The 23,153-nt window shown below is 37.8% G+C and overlaps 1 protein-coding gene and 1 long non-coding RNA gene across 13 annotated transcripts; one reads left to right on the top strand and one right to left on the bottom strand.

Annotated features, from left to right (window-relative positions):
• Window positions 1-611: 611 nt before the first annotated feature.
• On the bottom strand, window positions 612-16,239 carry LOC147872719 (uncharacterized). Of its 11 annotated transcripts, none has more exons than XR_015536839.1 (4): window positions 15,506-16,226; window positions 12,260-12,363; window positions 11,097-11,337; window positions 612-3,239 (listed from the first exon to the last, which is right to left on the bottom strand). It is a non-coding gene; the product is annotated as an uncharacterized LOC147872719 (long non-coding RNA). The 11 variants fall into 11 exon arrangements; XR_015536843.1 differs by having other exon boundaries at window positions 11,580-12,363; window positions 15,332-16,223; XR_015536844.1 differs by having other exon boundaries at window positions 15,332-16,090.
• On the top strand, window positions 2,014-15,301 carry LOC147872720 (uncharacterized). 2 transcript variants are annotated; one of them, XM_087355019.1, is made up of 5 exons: window positions 2,056-2,133; window positions 4,432-4,711; window positions 6,434-6,523; window positions 7,939-8,109; window positions 14,126-15,301. In XM_087355019.1, the coding sequence occupies exons 2-5, from the start codon at window positions 4,589-4,591 to the stop codon at window positions 15,050-15,052; spliced, it is 1,311 nt and encodes a 436-aa protein (XP_087211145.1). In that variant the 5' UTR covers window positions 2,056-2,133; window positions 4,432-4,588; the 3' UTR covers window positions 15,053-15,301. The 2 variants fall into 2 exon arrangements, with proteins under 2 accessions (XP_087211146.1, XP_087211145.1); XM_087355020.1 differs by lacking the exon at window positions 4,432-4,711 and having other exon boundaries at window positions 2,014-2,133.
• Window positions 16,240-23,153: the final 6,914 nt, after the last annotated feature.

Raw genomic sequence — 23,153 nt, 5'->3', positions numbered from 1 at the left:
CATCCGTCACTGCTTGTTGGATCTGAATTTTATAAGCAAACATTTCTAAGTCTTCTTATCATGGTTAAAATGGTTGATTTTTAAGCCTTTTAACCAAGCTCTTGTGGTAGCCATTTTACAGATTTTCCTTGGCTACGCATAAGTGCTGTCTGTATACATGCAGTGTTTTCTGGTATCCTCACAAACATCTTTCTGCCAACCCAGAACTTGTTTGTTCAATCTTTTTCACACACATTTAAATTGTTGATCTTTTTGGACCTTCTCTGCAGTCTCACTCTAAAATCGCGCTGCATCATACAGCACTTCCAGTTTGATAAAACAAACTGTTTCATACAAATCACACACTGGTCACTAGTGTACGCAGCTTGCTTATTAATGCTTGCTGAATGTCCCGCCTAATTGATCAGAATACTCTAACCTCTTACATGTTCTATGATACCAAAGTTATTAATGTCAGTGCAGTATATCAGCAAATATTGGGATTTGTAACAACAATGTCTTTTCTTAATATTTTGTGTGGGTGTGAAACCAGGTTTCTCACCCAAAGGGAAGAAAATAAGTAATTTTGACTGGATATTGGGAATGCGTATGTGCATTACATTTAATCTCAGTTTCATAAAATTCCATTTTTTTATTTATTCTTTTTAGTATTTGCAGAATATTGTTTGGTTCTTGAGATATGTAAATCAGGAGGATACCTGGGTGAAATTCGTTAAGTGTGCCCTTCATTTCAAATATATCACATTATTTTATTTGTTAACAACTGTTGTGTTAAAGCAGAAATGAGCAAATGTTCAGGTATAACCACAATATGATGCAAAAATACAATCTGATACATTATTAATACTTATGTATAACACATAAAATCAAAGAGTGTATTAACAGAAATAGGCATTATATATGAAATTTTGAAACTTCTTGAATTCTGTAATTCTGGAGTAGATCATCTTTGAATGATTCATCTAGAGTAATGATGCAGGAGCAGCTTGAAGTGTTCTGTGTAGTACATAATTTCTAAAATTCAAAATCAGCTCTTGATTTGGTCTAGTATATTTTCTATTCTTTATTACCATTGCCTTCAACTTAATTTCAGTTGAACTTCATGTTATGATAAAATATTTGTTCTGAAATTATTCTCACACCAATTTTAAAATAATTAGCCTGTTATTAACAGTTTATAATTTATGTTATATGAAGTGTAATGGACATGGGGTTGCTATTGGACACAACCAATTTTACCATTTCTTCCCACTCGGCTACTATCAGCAACAGTACAAACAAAAGGGGGATCACTTGTAAGAACTTAACTTTAACATAACTTTAAGAAGATACAATTAATTTATATTTATAAGGAGGTATGGATAACAATTTAAGCCATGATACATTACGCAGTATGCCCATGAGTTAAGCTGCCAGTACAGATTTTAGTGTGGTTCAAGATTGAATTATACAATTTTTGTAATCATTAGGCAACGGTCAAAGGAAATTGATATACTTAAAAATGAATACAATAGTAATATACATATGGAAGTGGGGAAACTGCCCAAACTAATATGTAAAGCAATGATTTTCTTGGAAGCAGGATAAACACAGGCTGGAAGGGAATTTAAAACACAGGACCCAGATATAATTTAGAATCAACACCCACTTTCCAGGTCATACAAACTGAACAACTTGTTCAAATTCTTTTCCTGTGAATGTAAAATGTATTTTTTCAAGAATTAACTCTGCCTTTCCATGTGGTGAGTACAGAAATGTGTACATACCTTACATAGTTTTATATCCTTCAACATATACTATTATTGAAATCTGTATTGAATTCTGGACATTCCACACACTGTGTGAATTTAAATTACGTATATTTTTTTGTTTAGCTGTAATGACAGGCATGCATGAACATCATCATATTACTACAATATTGATCATATGCATTATTCAGAGTACAACTCATTCCCTCGATTTTTGAGATATCTGCCAAAATTTCATAATTTAATTTTAATTTTACAGCAGAAAATGTGTATAATCAAAATGGAAAATGATGTTGATGTTCAAAGTGAAAAAGTTTCCATTGGCGTGGTATCAGTTGAGGTTCATATACAATCAGGAACTTCAATACAAAAAGATGAAACTGAGGTAAGCCTTCCTTTCAGATGAGCTTTTTCTTTCTATCCATTTATACAATTGCCTGAGTGTTTTTTTTAGTGTATGAGTTGTTATTATCTGTGAAACAGTTATAAAGAAGAACATTACTGTACCTTTTACCCTAACTCTGATTTGTTCCTGTAGTGCTCGAGGGCTGTAAGAATAATAGCAAATTGCAGTCTGAATTGGGTAGTGTACATATATATAGTCATTATCTTAATTTGTAATACAAAATAACATAGACACCTTTTTCAGGCCTGTAGAAGATCTGTGACCCAGTAATTGTAAATAAATACTAAACAGTCAAGGATGTTACAAATTAAATATAATGCATTTGTTCATATTTGTATCTTGTTTGAAAGCGTGTGTGCATGTGCGAACACACTTATGCATGTGTGTGCTTATCTGGAAATTTTTACGAGTAAGAATTTCTTTCCATTATTCATTTAATTTGCTTTATTTTTTTTTCCAGATTTATTTTCATTTTATTTTTCCACTTACAAGTCTTACAATAAACCTGTTTTGACAGAATCTTGTATTTTGGTGTGAAGATTTTGTTATAAATTACAACCCTGCCCATTTTATTCTATCTTTCGTTACTTTAAGAGCATAATCTAAAGTAAACATGCCTGTTCTCACAAACTATGTGGTAATGTACACTGTAATGTCATTAAAGTGGTAGTTTGTTTATCATAATATACTTTAGCGTGTGCTGTGCAATATTTAAATGTTAATATGTACGCTGAAATGCCCTATTTGCCATAAATTGTGTTATTGGGTTATAATATATGTCCCTATATACACTGAATTACTACAACACCACAGTCACCTGTTAAAATAGTTAAGAAGGTTACATGCAACAGTTAGTATAAATGAAAAATATATTTCCAATTCCATATTCATATTACATTTTTGTTACTGTTAGTGTCCACTGATCTCCAAACGTCCGTGGCTTTGTCGTGTTTTCGTGTTAAGGCTGGATGCTCGTATGATGTTGGGTTGGCGCAGTTCCTCCTATTTAGATATGTTTACTGCATTTTGGTATCTTGCTTCTTGCTGTGTGTTCTGTTGATACGATCTTCTGTGATATTAGATGTCTGTGGAGTAAATAAGATCAGCAATAATATGTGTAATAAATAACATTTCATATATTTGTGTATATATTTAAATTTATTTAAGACTGATGTGGTGCATTAACACTTATAGTAGGTCTTGTGGGTTTCATATGTCGTCTGTTGTGAAGGAGTGTACTGCACTGTGTATCATGGTATAATGTCATGCTATATGATCTATGTACAAGGGGAGTTTGAAGAGTAATGAGATTGGCAACACTGCTCATCTTTAGTGGCCTTGATTGAGATGGCACATGTTCTGTTTTGTTTCCTCAAGTGTGTTTAGCTATTAATACAGATATCATTTTCCAAGGCGTGTGTGTTTGTAATAGCTCTTGTACAAGAAACATGTTTTGCAATGGTGGAGCAGAATGACATTTCATGTTTTAAGGCAGAGATGTGCAATAGAATTTTGTGTGAAGCTCAGAAAAAGTGGTGAAGAGACGTTAAAGGTGTTACAGAATGTGTATGGAACAGAAACAATGAGCCGAGCTACAATGTTTCAGGTGTTGAAACGTTTTAAAAATGGAAACAAAGGATGCTTGATGGCGCCTGATGCATGAGACCAAGCACTATCATCTGGAAAAGTAATGCTGATATTGTATTTTGACCCAAAGGCATTATTCTTCAGCACTGGCTACCTCAGAAGCTAACTGAATGGTGTTTACTATGCAAATACACTTTAAATTCAAATGGGGAATGCAATTCAGAAAGGAGGGATCAGAGTTCTTGACGAAAAGGTGGTGTCTGCTTCAAGACAATGCACGACCACATATTGCACATGTGGCCAGGGCTGCGGAGTCAGTAAAAATGTGTCGACTCCTACCTCCTTATAAACTCATAAGAACACTTTCGCTACCGTGTGAGCCGCCAGCAGCCTCACGCTTAGTGAGATTGAACGACCCATTGAGGCACATGGTGTGGGAATAATGCTTTGTAACGTTGGCTCTGGCACCTTAAGAATGCAAACTGTCTACAAATCAACCGATTTCTGCAATAACCATTAGTCATGTATTTAAATATAGGTTATAATTCTAAAAAGTAGCCTGATGATCCACATGGTGGTGATGAAATCTCTTGTGGTACCCTTTACCATTTTAGTAGGTTTGCCAATATTAATACATATTGAGCTTTTATGAAGGAGCCAGAGCCGAAGGTTTTTATGCTGACTCCACAGCCCTGCATGTGGTGACGGAGGCAGTACCAGACATCGATGGACCACAAGTAGGACACCCACCCTACAGTCAGACCTTGCTCCATTTGATTTTTGAGCATTTCCAGCGCTTGAACATGACACTGAAGTTAAACAAGCTACTGCTGCTGTCCTATGCAAGATGTCTGGAAATGGGCTGCTGCACATGTTTGAGAAGTTGGTGAGAAGTTGCAAAAAATGTATAGCACGTGAAGGCTGTAAACTTTGGCACAAAGAGTGCCAAAGCCTCAGGAATCCTCAGATGGTGAGTAATGCGAGTAGTCGCATTACTTTTCAAACTCCACTCATTAAGGGGGAGGATGTGTGCTGTTGGTAATATTGCTCGTATAGTGCGTCAAAGATCAGGTTATGACTGTATGGATGTCGTTCAGCTGTTTAGTTTGGTTTTGGGTACAGTATATGTGGTGTTTCTCTAATAGTTTAAATGTCTTTCTTTACTGTGTGTTTTTATTATTTCCAAGAATCTTCTGTGGGGCCATAGGATTCTCCTGTATTTGGAATATGGTGTGCATTACCTGATGATCTCTATTGTTCCATATTGAACATACATGTTCTTTAAATCTCTCTTGAAGTGTGTGATCTCTTTGTGCTATATAATTAGTGTGCAGTCTCTACAGTGTAGTTTATTTGCACCTCCATCATCATTTTTTTGTGATTTAGGTTTTTGGTGTTTTTTTAAAGATATGAGTGGTTTGGAAAGCTATTTTTATCAGAATTTTTTTTTAATTTTGTTATATGCCAGGTTTGTTTCCTTGTGTATACAACCATTTCTCTTTATGTCCTTTGTTTGTTTATTTGTGCTATTTCGTTGTTTTTAGGTTGATGTTATGTGTTTACTGTTGTTAAATTTATTCCATATAATATTTGTATTATGAAAATTTTTTTTGGTTATTTGCCAAGTGGAATTTAATTTCTTACTTTCATTCTTAATTTTATGATGGGTATTTTTGTTAACTTGATTGAACAGGCAATTGTCGCTGTTTTGTGCTCTGTAGAATGACGACATGTTTGATGTACAGTCATACTTACTAGAGATGGCTTCCAGTATGTGTTAGTTAATTGATCTTGTAATGCGAATGTGTGGTGTTTCCTCTGAGGCAGGTATTGACTGAATTATTTAATGATATTTAAACGACTTCAGCCGTGAAGGGTTAAGGGAAGAACATTCGTTGATGCTTTTTGACAGTTGGGTACAGAGCACAATATTTGGAACAATGAGGAAAATAATGGGGCCTGGAGAAGACGCTTAATGTGGAGCTTCTTAATCATTTGTCTACATCAAATATTAATTATCATGATTATCAAATCAAGGAGGATGTGTGGGGAATGTAAACATTAGAAATGAATACAAGAATTCAGTTTGATTACCTGAATAGATAAGACCCCTTTGTGGATGAAGACATAGATTAGAGAATAATATTAAAATAGTTCTTAAAGAAGTAGGATATAATCACAAGGGCTGGATCCTTGTGGCTAAGGATAGCAACCAGTGGCAGGCTCTTTGAATTCACTCTGTTCGCCTTTGGGTTCCGTATATGCGGCTAATTTCTTGACTGCCTGAGAACTAGTCTGTTCAGCAGACTTAGTTCAGTAAATAAATTAAACATTCCATTTTACGTTTAATTTGTTCAGTTGTTCTTGAGGCTGTTCGTACAGCACATGCATTACCACAGTTGTAATCTAATTCTTTCAGTCCAGATATATATAGACACTCTTTTATGATGCTCGCTATAATTATCAGCTCCTCCAAGTTACCTATCACCCAAGAAAGGTTATCAATCCTTGCGCCAGCCATTTATTTTGCAAGCATGTCTTATTGTGTTATGATTATATTTTACATGGAAATTGTAAGTGGACAAAACGTGGTCATTATCAGCATCAGGTATGGAGGTTTTGCATAACCTCATTTTACTGAAAGTTGTACCTGGTTCATAGAATGAGACATGTGTAACGTCTTCTTTCGCAGATGATGAATATAAAAGTTGAGGAATTTGCTGATACACAAGAAGAGGAGGATCCTATAACAAAACTTCCAATAATAAAGTCTGAACATGAGGTGAGTTGTACATTACAATTAACTTTTAAGAAATATGTAGGATTACCTATTGTGTTTCTCTTGTCCATCTCCACATGAAGCAATTCCGCTCTGGTGAATGGATTTTGAAGCGTCCTTTGCCAGAGGACTGAATTCTGTTGCTCAGTGTTTATGAAATATCATTTTAAACTTTCTGTTGCATCAGTTTTAAAACATATGAAATTAAACATTGACCAAACTGAGAAATATTTTAGACAAATATGGCCCATAAATCTTGTATAATCTGTGGGCTTTGTATTCAAAATACTGCCTGCTATACAATTCACAGGAACTATGAATGTTTTAAGATTGTCATTTATTTCTTTTGTGTCTTGATAGAAATTGTACTGATATTTTAGAACAGTGTTGTCATTTCTGTTAAGCATCATGAATTCTTTCCCTATGGGAAGATAATATTGAGTATGTAATATTAAACTTTTATCAGGGGATAAATTTGCAGCCATGGAGACTTTTAATGAAGAAGCAAATTGTATCATAACATTTTGTGCTTTGTTTTTGACTTTGTTTCTGTAGACCCAACTATTCCCCTTTGCTCTGTCATTTTGGCACAGCTTTGATTGAATCAAATATTTAAGAGGTTAACTTGACTTCATATATAAAAGTTGGCCAGGAAGGAGGAGCGTTAATGTGATACTCTGCTCGGTATTTCTGTCCAATTGATACAAAATGTAATTTCTTTATTGTGTGCACTTTATTAGTAGTGTGTACATGTAACTATGGAATAAAGCCCTGTAACAAAATTTTTTGTGACCACTTAATATGTGCTTTACTGTCTCATTACATAAACCAAGCGTTAATGAGCTGAGCCATTGTCACTGCTTTGGCATGAACATGCCAAGTAAACTGATGCGGATGTCTTTGATTTCATATTACATGGAGACAATACTATTGAAGTGATATTTGTATTTGAAAAATCCTTTTCATAGTAATGGTTTTGATAGTTATAAGAAAGAAAATCTTTATGAAACAGCTACTATGATTGCATGTTGGTGTTTTTCTGGACTTCGTCCATAGTTTGATATTCTAAAACAGATCCGCTATATTTTGAGAGCTGGATCTGCTCTTGTGTTAAGGTGAAAATACCTATTTTGATTTGTCCCATAGAAGAGTCTTATTAATCCTTTGGGATTAGTCCCTTGTATGGGACCAGACCAAATCTATTTCCCAGATCATAGTGATCTTGTTTCAAAATATCAAGTGATGGATCATGTCAAGAAAAAGAGCAATAGTAAATAAAATGCACCATCGTCAGGCTCCTTTAAAAATGTTCCGCAGCTGCTATTAGTTTGATTCAGTACAATTGTATTCATAATTATTCCATTTCATGCAGTGAGAGAGCACAGTCACACTTGATAATGAGTATGGTTATTTTACAGGACTCCATCAATTTACAGAAAGTTGTACCTGATTCTTATGGTGAAACGAAACTCGAGATTTGTAATGATGACGATCAAGTCATCGATATAAAAGTTGAGGATGACGGAGGTGTGAAAGTGGAGGAGCATCCTGTCATGATACCATTTCCAGTAATAAAGGCGGAGCATGAGGTGAGTTGTGTGACCATCATTAGACACATTGCATCTCCATTTGTCTGTCCACATGAAGCAATTCTGCTCTGCTGAATATATTTTGAAGTGTCTGTTGCAAACTAGTGCAAGGGAGTTGTATTTGTTGCCTGCTGTTTGTGGAATATCACTTCTGTTTTATGAGTTATATACTTTAATACGTGTGGTATTAAATATTGAGAAATACAAGAACAGATGTAGCCACACAAGCCTTTGATAGTTTGACACTTTTCAGTAAGCCTTGTTTTGATGCTATTAATTCCCATTGAATTCTATGCGCATTTTTGTGGATCTGTGAATGTTTGAAGGTTTTCTCCTGCTGTCTTTTTTCCCCCTTACTTTCTTTAACCTTGTTGCAGCGTGTATCACTACAGTGGCATAGACCTGCCATTTTCATTAAGGACCTTTAACAGGATAATAGATGACCCTCTGAAATTATAATATTATTTGATTTGTTATATGACTATGTTGGACATTGTTAAATTTCTGGAATATTATATTGTCTTGATTTTTAGACTGCATCAATGTAAGACACACTTGATTTATATGGTAGGTATTTAGGGGGGAAAATGCTACATCAATTGTTAGACAGCATCAAATGTAAAATGCATTGTCAGTATTCCTGTCTTTGGGTAATTCATTGTGATTTACTGACAGTTTTAGTTTATCGGCAGTTTGGATGAAATGAGGTCTTCTCCAGTAAACGACACACATAGGTCTAAGTGTGCGTAACTCATTATTTAAAGGAAAAGATAAGCTGAATCTCTGGATTACTGTCTGAAAGTTCTTCCTTCACATGATTCATAATTAGGGTTATTACTGAATGCTGAACAGATGTGCGTCCCTCAGATCCTCCTGAATCTTCCGATATAAGCGATTTTTAATTAAACTTGTTACCATGTCACTGACAGGTGATTTTTATATGTATTTGTTTTGTATGGGTACAAAACATGGTCTCTCATTCTGAGGGAGGAGCATAGATTGCAGGTGTTTGAGAATAGGGTGTTGAGGAGGATATTTGGACCTAGGAGAGAAGACGATGGGGGTATGGAGAAAATTGCATAAAAATGAGCTTAAAAATTTTACTACACCCCCCAGTATTATCAGGGTGATTAAGTCAAGTAGCATGAGATAGGTGGGGGGATGAGACTGCTGGGGAGACCTAGACATAGATGGGAGAATAATCTCAGGTGGGATCTGTCGGAGATTGGAGTTGAAGGAGACTGATTTTTTTTTTTTTTTTTTTTTTTGGTGTCCCAGGACAGGGACTGGTTGACGGCTTTGGTTAATTCGGTGATGAACCTTAAGGTTCCGTAAGCCGTCTAGCATAAAACTGTCATTCATACAATCACACTGTTATATTGTAAACTAGAATAATATAACATCATCAGGGTGCTGAGTCTTTGCCCCAATGACAGAGGCAGCAAGCACCTCTGAAACTTCAGCAAAGTTCTGTCAGATTATGTGGAAGACGACCATCTTCATACTATGTGCTTTGAGAAACTCAAATCTCAAGTAATGTGTCATATCCTCCAATCATCTGAACATCTTTAATTAATGTTCCTGTCTTCTTATTATCTAATATGTAATCAGTTACTGACTTTGTACCTTTAACAGACCATGACACTGTTTGTAGTTTTACTTATATATACGCTACCTGATCAAAAGTATCTGGACACCCCTCTGTAAACGTAAGCTCGAGCCTAGATATCACTACAACCGCCGCTGCTGCTATAAAAGGAGGCAGAGGGCTCGATGTTGTTCAGTGCTACGCAATACCGTCAGAATGGGTGGAGCAAGGGAGCTCAGTGACTTTGAACGTGGTATGGTTATTGGTTGCCTGTGAACGTTAAGTGCCGCGTTCAGTTGTGTAAAGAGCGCCGCCACTGGGCTATGGACGACTGGAGACGCGTGATTTGGAGTGATGAATCACACTATACCATGTGGCAGTCCGATGGGAGGGTTTAGGTGTGGCGAATTCTAGGTGAACGCTACATGCCGGCCTGTATAGTGCCCACAGTGAAATTTGGCAGAGGTGGGGTGACAGTGTGGGGGTGTTTCTAATGGAAGGGACTTGGTCCTCTCGTAATACTATGGAGCACGTTAAAGGCGGAAGGATATAAGGACATTTTGACCAGCTGCGTGTTGTCTATGGTAGAAGACCAGTTCGGAGATGATAACTGTGTGTTTCAGCATGACAGTGCTCCCTGTCATAAAGCAGGGTCTGTTCGTGAGTGGTTTGTGGACAATAAGGTTCTGGAAATGGACTGGCCAGCCCAGAGCCCCATCTCAATCCTATTAAACACCTCTGGGATGAACTAGAAAGGCGACTACGCACCAGACCCCAATGACCCACATCACTAACTACGCTTGCTACAGCCTTGCAGGAAGAATGGTCGGCCATTCCCCCGGCGGCGTTCCAATACCTGGTAGGCAGTCTCCCCCGCAGAGTTAGAGCTGTAATAAATGCCAAGGGTGGGCCCACTCCGTACTAATGTCCACTACTGGGCAGTAAATCTGAGGGACACTTAGAGGACAGTTTCGCGTAGGTGTCCGGATACCTTTGATCAGGCAGTGTATATAGATAAAGACTGTCACTATGGAAAGTCCTCCTTGTATGTCAACACAGGCTATCGGTCTCTGATAATTTTGTGTTTGCTTGTGTTCTGGTTTGCTGAACCACACTGAATGTGTTGCTTTGCCTGTCATGCTGTTGCTTCTCACATTCAGGTAAATTTCTGTGTACATCATAAAATATGTTTCAGTTGTCAGAAGTGCTGCTAATATCCCAGTACATTGACTCAACCATACATTACAAAACCTGTATATGAAATTCATATCTACATGTTCTTATGAGAAATGTGAAAGTCATTTTGTTGCAACGCTTGCATGATGAAAAACTTCAGCACCAGGAAAATACAAGATATTGATTCAGCTGTCATTTATAGGGCATATTTGGTGCAATTTACCTGTGTGATTCACTCCCACAATGTGGCTGGAAAACTGTAATTATTTATTTATTTGCATTGTCAGAAATAATTATTAAAGTTATAGAGATCTTTGTTATTTGTCGCTTGATGTTGGTGTACAGCCATGTGTGTGTGATTATTACAAGGTACATGTACATGTTGGTATCATGATGTATCCGATGCTTGCTCCATAAATGTGGAGCTGTTTATATATCCATTTTTTGGCCATAAAACTGCCTCTCTGGAAAAAGATGAACAAACAGGTATTCAGGGTTTGTCACTGTAGAAACTCATATGGTACCTTACAATATAATTGGAGGTTAAGTTTAAGAAGTGTTCCCAATTTTAAAAAATTGATAGTTTTTTGTGTGATTTTGCTCAAACCTTTTGTGTTCTCTCTCTTAAATAGGATATGAGCCATTTTGCAGCTATTCCTCGAATGCCATGAAAATGTAATTTAGTTAACAAAATTTAATGACTTACACAGTCAGAAGCTTTTGCTAAATCACAGTAAATTCCTCTAACCACCATTTTTTTGGTTGTCTGTTAGTGTGAAGGCTGCGTCTTTAGTCAACACACCTTTCCTGAAGCCAGATTTTTCTGGGACCAGTGTGCATATGATGACATAACTTAACCTCACATACTGCCAAAGAAGTAGTTAAACAGTTCAGTTAAATAGTTCAGTTAAATGTATCTTTCCTCTCTCCCTTTTTATTATGTGCCATTTTCTTTTATTTTATTGCCAGATTTTGTTATTATTCTACTGTAAAACTGCTTTTTAGCCTATTTTATAAGATCATTCAGGATTTTACGGTACTTAATATAGAATGCTGTTGTTTTGTGCTGTTAACTGTTCCTGCTGTAGATATGACTCCACCTACATTTGCAAGATATTTTTAATCTTTGCGAAATCCAATCATTCTTTATTTTGCCTATATTATTATATTTATTTAGAAAGCTGCCTTCATAAATACTTGAAAAAATGTACAAAAATGAGTTAAACATATATTTTGATATTTTTGTCTTTTTTAAAAGAGAAGTTACCTGCTATAGCAATATTATATTAATACACAATATTACATTATATTGTAATATTCATAAGCTACTGGATATTATGGTGTGGTAGGTAATTTATTGCTGGGGAGGTATATGATGAACTGAACCTTATACTTGCATAATGCTTCCCTCCTAATTGAATCATAGGATTTCTTGAAGGCTATAAATAGCTGATATGTCTTCCATTGTACTCCTGATTTTTCTCCAGTACCTGAAAGATGCGGAATGTCTGATCAGTGCTGACTGATTACATAAAATTCTTCAGTGATGATCCCAAATAATTCCATGGATATTTGTTTAAATCTTGTCAGTCTAATCACAATAAAATTCCTATTAAATATTAAAATATTACTATAATTAACATTTAAATATTTAAAAATATATTAAAATGATGTTCTCTATCGAAATGTTCGATTTACATTAGAACATCACTTTTCACACGACATGTTTCAGTTCCAAATGAACTATCTTCAGGTGTATGAATTATATAAACTTAAATATAATTTCTTAAATGCAACTTTTAGTCAGATGTTTATCAGATATCAAAATGATGTTTTCTTCCAGATTTTATTGTATTTTAATATCGTATTCGAAGTTGTTCTGTATATGTATGTCGTGTTTAACATGATTTGTGTGGGTGAACGTTTTGTTGTTGTTTTTGTATCAGCCAGAAATGAAGTAGTGAAGGAGTTATGTCCGTCTGGAAGTATTGCCGTAATATTTTAATATTTAATAAGAATTTTATTGTGATTAGACTGACAAGATTTAAACGAATATATTTTATCACAATATGATGCTACTTTATCATCTCAATTCCATGGATGTATTTAGAATGAAATAGTTACCCCTACATCATGAGGTCTTCTCTTTAATCCACAGCCAGAAGACATTCTGTGATGTAGTTACTAGGGACCCGCATAATATGGACTTTATGTTAGGGAATTTTTCTATTTGAGGAGATCCTTCAGTTTTTTTCAGTGTCATATTGGCAACATTTGGTACTTTACATTGTTGCCTACATGTGGTTTTGCTTGTGAAAGTGACTTTGTTGTAGTGGCGAACAATCACCAGCTTGCTACGGAACAACAATGAGCAATTCTAAGTTGTCATTCTTCATATTGACATTATCAGCCATCCAAACAGAGGCCAGGCACCCTACTCAAGCTGAGGTCACTTGCCCCAAACACCTCTGATGGCACTGGCATCATTCAGAAAGGCCAAATTGCTGTGAATGTGTCAGAATGGTTGCATTTGTTTTTGTTTGCCAAGCGGACCTGTTCAGTGTAGAAGAGATTCTGTTCTCAGGATAAAGAGATGCAAGGATTAGAACAGGTTAATAAGTAGATGATGCAAGTAGTAATAGAAAATCATTGTTGATTTAGTTGGGTGTGAGTGAACTTGAGGTTTATTTATTTCAGATTCTCCTTTCATTAATATCTGTACCATAGATTGAACCCAGTTAATGGTTAACTATACTGTTTGAAAGATTTTTATCTGAAGATAAAATTATGTCACTATTATGAGGACATCTGTGTATCCTTGCTCTTCAGTGCTTTAGATACCAACAAATAGATTGGTAAATTTCTCTTTTTTCTCTCCCCATCAGACTAAGCAATTTGATTCGGGTTTTCTAACAGTGAATCTGGTTGGGTGAAGCAAACTTGAAATTGCACATCCTGTTATGGAATGTGAATATGTAACTCTTTTGCATTGCTGCATGCTGTCAGTCAACAGTTTGTTTGCTATGTAGAAATTTACAGTCTTGGCAAGTGAATTAACCTATTTGTCACAGGTAGCCAGGAACTAAATGAAATAGGAAATATAATGCTATCCCACTGAGAAAATAAATTTGTTCTGTAAAGAACATAACTTTCTGAATGAAATATTTATTGAGCTTACTTATATCTTGTTTTCAGTATCATTCTTCTTCCTAATAATATTTGTCCTAATATTTTTTTCAATTTGTTTGCTAGAGTCCTCCGAATGAACAGAACTTGTTACATGATGGTGAGCGTCCGTATTCCTGTGATGTATGTAACAAATCATTCAATCAACAGAGTAATCTGGAGGCACATCAGCGTGCGCACAGAGGAGAAAGGCCATTTTCCTGTGATGTATGTAACATATCATTCAATCAACAGGGTAATCTGAAGAGACATCAGCGTATGCACAGTGGAGAAAGGCCATTTTCCTGTGATGAATGTAACAAATCATTCAATCAACAGAGTAATCTGAAGGCACATCAGCGTACGCACAGAGGAGAAAGGCCATTTTCCTGTGATGTATGTAACATATCATTCAATCAACAGGGTAATCTGAAGGCACATCAGCGTACGCACAGAGGAGAAAGGCCATTTTCCTGTGATGAATGTAACAAATCATTCAATCGACAGAGTAATCTGAAGGCACATCAGCATACGCACAGAGGAGAAAGGCCATTTTCCTGTGATGTATGTAACATATCATTCAATCAACAGGGTAATCTGAAGAGACATCAGCGTATGCACAGTGGAGAAAGGCCATTTTCCTGTGATGAATGTAACAAATCATTCAATCAACAGAGTAATCTGAAGGCACATCAGCGTATGCACACAGGAGAAAGGCCATTTTCCTGTGATGTATGTAACATATCAGTCAATCAACAGGGTAATCTGAAGGCACATCAGCGTACGCACAGAGGAGAAAGGCCATTTTCCTGTGATGAATGTAACAAATCATTCAATCGACAGAGTAATCTGAAGGCACATCAGCATACGCACAGTGGAGAAAAGCCATTTTCTTGTGATGATTGTAACAAATCATTCATTCGTAAGGATTCTTTGAAGAAACATCTGCTTATACATGTAGATAGCAGCCACATTTATGTGATGTATATAATAAATGATTTTTTACCTGCATAATCTCATTGACTACACTGTATTTCAGTGACATTAAATCTATTCGTTAATAGGATAATCCAATGCATGTGAAGGGTGTGCACATTCTTGTGATGTATTATTATTATTTATTATTAACCCTTTGCCGCAGAGATTTAAAGTCCGAGCTTGCGGTAATACGTTCTTAGTGTCCCTTTAAATTTTGCTCTAAAATACTATATTTATCATAACTTTGGAACTATATGAGATATAATTAAAAAAATTTCACTGAAATCCTCTTAAAAGATGGTTTTATTATCTTACCTTATAAGATAAACGCCCTGTGTGTGAGCAGTGTAAGGATGTGGATCAGAATTTGAGCTTCGTGTATTTCACTGCCACCACCAATGTTACTCTCATTATCACTATCTCCAGTTGTCACCAACTGTTTATAATTCATGTCTATTATTGCACTGTCGATGTCCGAACTATACTCACAATCACTTTCGTCCAAAACTTCTTCTAGAATTGCACGTCTTTCTGCTTTTGTAAGTACGCGACTAGACGAAGAGACATCCATGATGAGAATGAGAAGGTCAGGATATTATTTTTAGATTCCCAGGTAGAACTCAATGGAATGTGGCGGTGTTGCCATATACAGTCCACATACAGTTATCTTTTCAGAACAAAGCAGCGCAAACCGCATTCCGTTCGTTTAAAAGTTATGGGTTACAAAAATTAAGCTTGCAGCCGCCCGTACATTGCACCGATATCCACAAGGGGGGATTTATGCCTCACGAATTTTCACGTCGGTCCGCGCGGAGAGGTTAACTGCAAATGGGTGGCAGTGGTCCTACAATAAGACACAACAGAACAACACACATAATTTACTCGATCAGCCCAGCTTAAATCGCTGCTTAAGAGTATTCCCAAGTATTTACAACTGCTCACTTCCGGAATTAGTTGGTCCCGTAACAAATAGTTAGTGGTTCCTTCGCCCGACTTCTCGTGAAACTAACTGTCTTACTTTTACTTGGGTTAATCTTCATAGCATTTTCAACCGCCCGCTCCCCCAGACTGTTTAGATCCATCTGCATCTTTTCTATATCTTTACTATTTATAATTTTCCTATATATTATACAGTCATCTACAAAAAGTCTAATAGTCGATTCAATGTTCCTGCAAACATCATTTACGTACGCGAGGAACAGAAGCGGACCCAATACACTCCCTTGCGGTTCACCTGACGTTACTATGACTTCCTCTGATAATTGCCCTCCTACTCTAATTCTCTGCGTTCGGCCCAAAAGGGATTCCCTTACCCATACCACTACCCTCGAGTCCTCGCCCGAGGCCGCGATTTTCATAAGCAGCCAATCATGAGGAACTAAATCGAATCCCTTCGAAAAGTCGATTATAATCGCGTCTAACCTGCCTCCGTTATCCAGTGTGTCTGCAACATCCTGACAAACCGTGATTACTTGACTTTCACATGAATATCCCGGCCTGAACCCATGTTGACCCTCGAATAACCAATCCTTTTCCTCCCAGATTTTCCTCTGGTACGATACTATAACATGTCCCATTTGTTTGCAGACCACCGATGTTAAACTGACCGGTCTGAGATTTGTGACCACTGATCGATCACCTCCTTTGTAGATAGGAACCACTATGGCTTTTTTCAAGTCCCTTGGTATAGTGGCATTAATTGTTACGTCCAATAATCGCGCCAGGTATGGAATCATGACTTCCACACCCAGTTTTAGAATTTCCCCAGAAACGCAGTCTGGCCCTACTGATTTGCTTTTTCCCATCCCTGCTAGCCTTTTCCTAATGATTTTAGTACTAACGGGGAAGGGTTCGCCTGAGTTAGCGCATTGTATCTGCAGGAAATTCAAGAATTCTGTCCGTACCGCAAGGAAAACACTACACTTCACCATTACAAAGATCAATCGGTTAATGCCGTTTAAGAAAATGATCGCTGTTTATCCTGAGAATCATACGAAACCCACAAATACACAATGAATGGTTATTAATTGTGAAAGCGGTTGGTACACATACCACCAGACTCTCAAGGCTTCTAACTGTTTCATCAAGATTTTCGGCTACTAAACATGCCTTCTCTTTTTAAACATTCGAATTTCTAATTGTTTACTGGAATATTAAATTGCAATCCCCCCGCTGTCCACCATTTGAGCCTTTACGTTTCCACAACTGTTGTGAAACCACCATCCACACGTGTCTCATTGAGTTCCAGATTTTAGGTTTCTGTCGCACACACTACACAAAACTTGCAAAATGTTCTCAGCCTCCACACCGCTGATTATCAACAGCACAGCTAAAGCCGCTGCACACAGAATCGTATTCCCTGAGTAACTTCCACCATGTCCAAATCTGTCTTGTCCTTGTACAGAACTCCACGAAGTCCTCCCTGCCCAGGTACCCACGCCGGCTTGGTAGTCCTCCAGGTAGCAACCCATTATTAACAGCTCTTTCCCAAACACATCTGCTCACAACAACAACCCAACTGCAAAGTCTTCCTGTTATCGGAAGAGTCTGCAGAAGTATCATTGCATACCCAGATTAAAGTAACTATTGCCCCATCATGATTAAGATTTTTTCTGCTGTCAGAATGCAAATGAATACAACTCGTGCACATTTGTTTTGTACTGGAATAGTATCCAGGATAGGAATATTAATTGTGCATTTGAGGCAAAGGGCAGTCACACTCTTGTGTAATACAATGATGAGCATCTCTTGATGAATGACATGAACTTTCTCGGCGCGTAAATGCAATAAAACCTCGCATCAAACAAGCGAAACGGTGGCAGTGACGTCTTTTTGGTTTAACAATTTTATTCAGTTTATTACTTCCAAAACATTTTATAACTGTTTCATTGGTATGGGGAATGTTATTTAATTTTTGGATGTGTTAAGCAACTGTCATTTTTGTTATTTTCAGTTGCATATTTTACTGATAGTTCAAAATAATCTTACTAATCGTCAGGTTACTTGAGTGTAAGTTGCAATGGCTTTATTATAAATAGCCCACCTTCGGAATACTGTGCTTGGAAATGTCACAATCAGATCTAAGTGACTGGCAGATGTGCATTCAGATGCAGAAAACTTTTTTGTGTTTTGTCAAAGATATTCCTACATAGTGGAAGAAATATTTTTTGTTCTTCCGATGTATATTACATTTGCTGCTAGTCTAATCACTATTTGTTACCAAAGGATAATATACTAACCTTGTCCAGGAAACTTCAGATGATACATGCTAGGAATTTCTGAAGTACATAAGTGTGTTTTGTTTCCAACAAGTGTCTTGGTTGAGTTTGAGGGCTTGAATCATATCACTCACCCCCATGTAGTGCCAATAGTAAGAATGTAAGGAAATACAGTTCCATTTAGTCATATCTGATTAGTTAAAGCACATGGATATGTCCTCACACCTTAGTCATCAATAAAGTACACGAATAACTCCACCGTCTTTACCTTTTTCATAAAGTGAGCCACGGGTGGGAATTCAAAGATACAGGTAGATTCTCACAGTTAGGAAAAATCAGGGAAATGACCAATGCATGTAAGGAAAGTATTAAGTATTACTGTGTAGGCAGTGGCAGCCCATCCACAAGAGTTGCAGCACCCCCTATATTTTTTTAAAATAGAAAAAATTTATTTTTGTGTTTATATAATTTGTAACACTTTGTTTCCTCTATATCATTATTTTAATATTGCCTCTTACGTTGCCAAGATCCACTAATCGGCTGAACTGACAGTAAGTCCGCGGGCGAGGAGTGCGAAGCAGAACGGGGCTATCATCCGGCTGCAAGGATTTCAGCGCGGATGGCCGGTCCAAAGTTGTGAGCGCATTGGGCGGTGGAGTGAGGGGCAGTTGACTGGTACAGAGCCTATTGGGGCTGCAGTCCCCGCAGCCAGCTTATAGTAAACACACTTGCCCGGTACCATGTGTTTTAGACTGGTTTCTGTATCACGAACTGTTTCGTGGTTATTGTTAATGGGTGTTCAGTAATTCTGTGTGCTGACTATTTTTTGTTCTATTAATGAAAATGAGCAAAGGATGTGTATCATATTTACAGTAAATTACTTTTTCTAAATTGTCTTTGAGTGAAATAAAGTGATGTAAAAATAATGGCCGCCCTCTTCGGGACTTAGAAATAGCTAAAACATCATCGATGTAAATTTACTTTTCATTTATTTATATTGTCATGTATTGAAAACCAATTTTGAGTTTCCCCTTGCGCAGAACTGCCACTCCTCAGACTCACGAGCCGCCATTGGGTAGGCGAACCAGGAAACTAACTTTATTTCGCATGGAAACAAAGCACCGGGTGGTCCATAAGAACTGCCTACTATTCACGTGCATTTAATACAGGTATACTCTGTACAAAAATAAGTAGAAACACTGCAATATGGCTGACACTTATCAAAAGGCCACGTTTCGCCACTGCATGCACGTACAAAGGGAATTTAAGCCTGTTGGTGGAATACATTCAAACTGAAACAAGGAAATGCAATGTAAATCTTTGTAAAAATGTTTGTTTTTATTTGCTCTCTGCTTAAATTCTAGTTACATACAGAAATTTTTATCATATTGGGCTAAAGAAAGAATTCAGTAATGAGAGTCATTGTTTAATTATTAGTGGAATGTCTGAGTTTAGGTGATAGATAGTAAATCTATTATGTATTGATCATCTAGGATTTGAGGTTTTCACTGCGGTGAGTCTGAAGATTGCTGTCTTCTGGGCTATTGCGCCGTGTAGTCTGGTAAATTTCCACCGACGTTTCAGAGATCCATGCTGCCTCCATCATCACGGCTATGTATGTACACCGCTAGACCTGGCCAAAGCTCTCCTATTGGTCCGCACGCACTCCATATTTGCTCTCATTGGCTAGGATCAAGCTACTCCGGTTACTGTCCGGTCCCTATAAACCTGGACCTTTCCGCTCGATTGGCACATTAATCGCCCTGATGACGGAGGCAGCAAGGACCTCTGAAACGTTGGTGGAAATCTACCAGACTGCACGGCGCAACAACCCAGAGAGACAGCAATCTTCTGTATTAATCATCTTTGCTAGAGCTTATAAATTGTTGAAACGTAGAAGTTAGGCCGTTTGCAAGAGATCAGAGCAATTTATAGAAATTTTCAAAAGGAATTTAGTTTCATCTTTCATCTGAAGCGGATCTGGCGATAACCGTCCACGCCTACAGCGGATGTCCAAAGGTATGCTAGACAGTTATCAGAAAATCTTATTGGTGCCAGTCTTAACGGTGAGTGAAGTTCTATGTCAGTATTCAGGTCCATGTTAGAGGATTCTGGAACATTAACTACGCCGTCAGAATGTGTAATCTTGCAGGTGGTTACCGACGTTTCGGAAGGATGTGTCGCCTCCGTCTTAAGTGGCTTGAACTCGAGTCTTAGATTTGCGTGAAGAGAACTTTTACTTCACGTGGTAAGTTGGGTTCGAAGTTTTTGTATCTCGTTGTTTCGTTTTCAATAACAAGTCGTAGGGGCCCTCACCCGTTCCAATCCGGAATTGACCCGAAAGAATGAGCCCTAAGACCTTTTAAAACGTGGCTTGGGTTTAACGGGACCAGAACCACCAAAGTCCGACGTTTCGTCTCTTCTCTGGGGCCTATTGAAAACGTCCATTTGCAAATATTCTCATTTTGTTTGGATTATATTGGAGTTTCAAAGCTGGGAAATACAAATATCAAGAACACGATCAACTCCCTTTGTGCCTTTTGTCGGAGAGCATCGGACGTCGTAATTTTCCTGTGCAGTTTTGCATTCTGACGCCCTCCTCAACGAAATTAATGATCTTGTGCTCCAAGCGATATATCGACCAAGCTCGGAAAGTGTTTTCCGTGACGCGTTTTTGCAGCGTGCATTTGGATGTATTAGAGCCTCCTTATCTGAATACTTCCCACTTTGGCCACCAGATCGCAGCAAATCAGCGTCTGCCTCACTGCTGTCCTCAAACGGCATCTTGTTCTCACCGTTCGTAGGAAATTCAAAAGTACGATTTTGGAATCTTGCAGAATAGCCAACCTCCACATCAAATTTCAAACAAGTCCGCCCTCAAGTTGAATCGACTGGACGTACAGACAGAGACCACCAGCCCATAACGCGTTCTTGAAATGCACTTCATTGAAAGATAACAGATAATTTTCGTTTACTTTGATAAGCCGTTTTAGCAACATTGAAGGGTTTAGTTTCATTAGTGCGTCTGAGTAAAACACTTTCTTCCATTCTGTAAGTCGTTTTATATAACGTACTGGCTTGCATATAAAATCGATGATAACTATCGACAGAAAGTGGAAATGTAACTGGCACACAAGGCCTATGCAAACATCGTCGAAGTTTGTTCGCAACGCGCATGCGTGATCAGGGTTTCGACAGAAGAACGAACACGGAAATTTATTGCTAGAGTTACGCTCCTCTTGAAAGGGAATTCGAAGTCAAACGTCATCACCCAAAGGGAGAAAGTAAGTGAAGGCCAGAGACAAATGGAGAAAAATTCACAACAAAGAACTTATGGATTTTACTGTTGAAATTGTTATATTAGGACGATTAATTCAATGTTACTGAAATGGTTAGGTTATGTAGCATGAGTGAGCAAGGCGAGATATTTGTACAGCATTTTGGTGTGAAGCCTGAAGGGGCGAGGTAACTCGGACACGTAGGCATAGATATGAATATAATATTAAAATGGATCTTACAGGAGTAAGGTCTGGACTAGATTTATCTGGCTGAAGACAGGGAACAATGACGGTCTCTTTTGAAGATTGTGATGCAATCTCGGTTTTTGCGTTTAAGACTAGCTGAGCGACCATTAGCGTCTCAGGATATAGTTTACATGATCATAGCGTCGTAGATTTATCTCTTGTCCTGTACTTCTGTCAAGCATTAAGACTGTTCCTTCGTATTGTCTGACGTCCTTTGGCGTCTGCCCCCTCCCCCCACCCCCCGGGGGCTTGTGCCGCCAGAAGATCCTTGGGTGTCGCGTTCTCAGGCGTTCTTTGCTAGTGTACGAACCACTGCTTTGCTGAGGCTTTTAACGTCGTATTTATATTCGTAATTCTCGTTTCTCTCCTTGCGTCTTTAAATACTTGCGCGCGCTTAATTCAAAAGATGTAATTATGTCAATTAACTTTGTCATATTTAAACATTAATAATCTTTCCCCCTGAATCATGATATCAGCTTCTGATTTAAGTGAGTGAGAACTCGTGCAATGAAAACGGATAGAACAAGAAGCGGAAGGAATTTTTGAGTAGGCCTTGGCTTCCACAATAAGAGATTTAGTACCTAATGGAGGAGGTAAGCCATGGTCTTTTCTTGACATAAATAAGGCTGTTTCGTTTTACTCCCCTGTATTTTCTACCGTGGCCGATCTCCACGGAGCAGAGTCCTTGAGAATCTAACATATTCCAGTCCAGAGATCAAGCAATCAAGAACACCCGGTTCGAACCCCAACTCGGCATTAGTCCGATGTTACCCCATTTCGAATTTCTTCGTCCAAGTGGCTGTTGATGGACTCCAGGGGGATGGCAGAGAAAGGGTCGAAGTCCTACAGGGGCAATAATGTAGCAGTTTGCAGCTTCGAGGGCAGTCAGGCTACGTGACTTTTTTCTTGTCTGTCTGCACTAAAAGTGTCAGGATACTCGACTCACGTCTTCAGTGATTGGCTGGCGGTGTTATACTCGCAATGAGAACCAGTCGCCTGGTACGGCCAGACGCAGATTGCGGTATAATATTGAAATGGAGCGTAAATAAATATAAAGTCTTCCGTGGAATCATCTGGCGCAGAATAGCGAACAAGATAGCGAGTCTTCGGTTCGGTAATAGGCGGGAAATTGTTTTGACAAGAACGGAGAAACTGTCGACATAATTACCTGCTGCAATACCGACTGACAATTCGTGGCCATTTCATTTTGTAAAAATGGCTGACTATGTGTTGCATGCAATCAGGCTGCGACTGTTGGTAGTTGCAGTGAGGGATTTTCACTCGCGAAATTTACCCGTACGATGCACATGCTTTCTCTAAATCCTCCTAAGGGAAATTTTTCTTGTGTATGTTTTAAATTGCGCCTAATTAATTTAGAGAAAATTATTTTGAAGA

This window comes from Zootermopsis nevadensis, unplaced genomic scaffold, assembly GCF_977971745.1.
Source record: "Zootermopsis nevadensis isolate Lab colony 2312 unplaced genomic scaffold, Znev_1.0 Znev_ptg000024l, whole genome shotgun sequence".
In the NCBI taxonomy this organism is placed as follows: domain Eukaryota; kingdom Metazoa; phylum Arthropoda; class Insecta; order Blattodea; family Termopsidae; genus Zootermopsis; species Zootermopsis nevadensis.
This window is presented reverse-complemented; position numbering and strand designations above follow the sequence as displayed.

What these genes read in the sequence shown, in the direction of transcription:
- LOC147872720 (XM_087355019.1), top strand. Translation starts at nt 4,589, where the DNA reads ATGTCTGGAAATGGGCTGCTGCACATGTTTGAGAAGTTGGTGAGAAGT. An exon ending in GCCTCAGGAATCCTCAGATG is followed by an intron (nt 4,712 to 6,433) that starts GTGAGTAATGCG and finishes CTTCTTTCGCAG; the next exon opens with ATGATGAATATAAAAGTTGA. An exon ending in TAATAAAGGCGGAGCATGAG is followed by an intron (nt 8,110 to 14,125) that starts GTGAGTTGTGTG and finishes TTTGTTTGCTAG; the next exon opens with AGTCCTCCGAATGAACAGAA.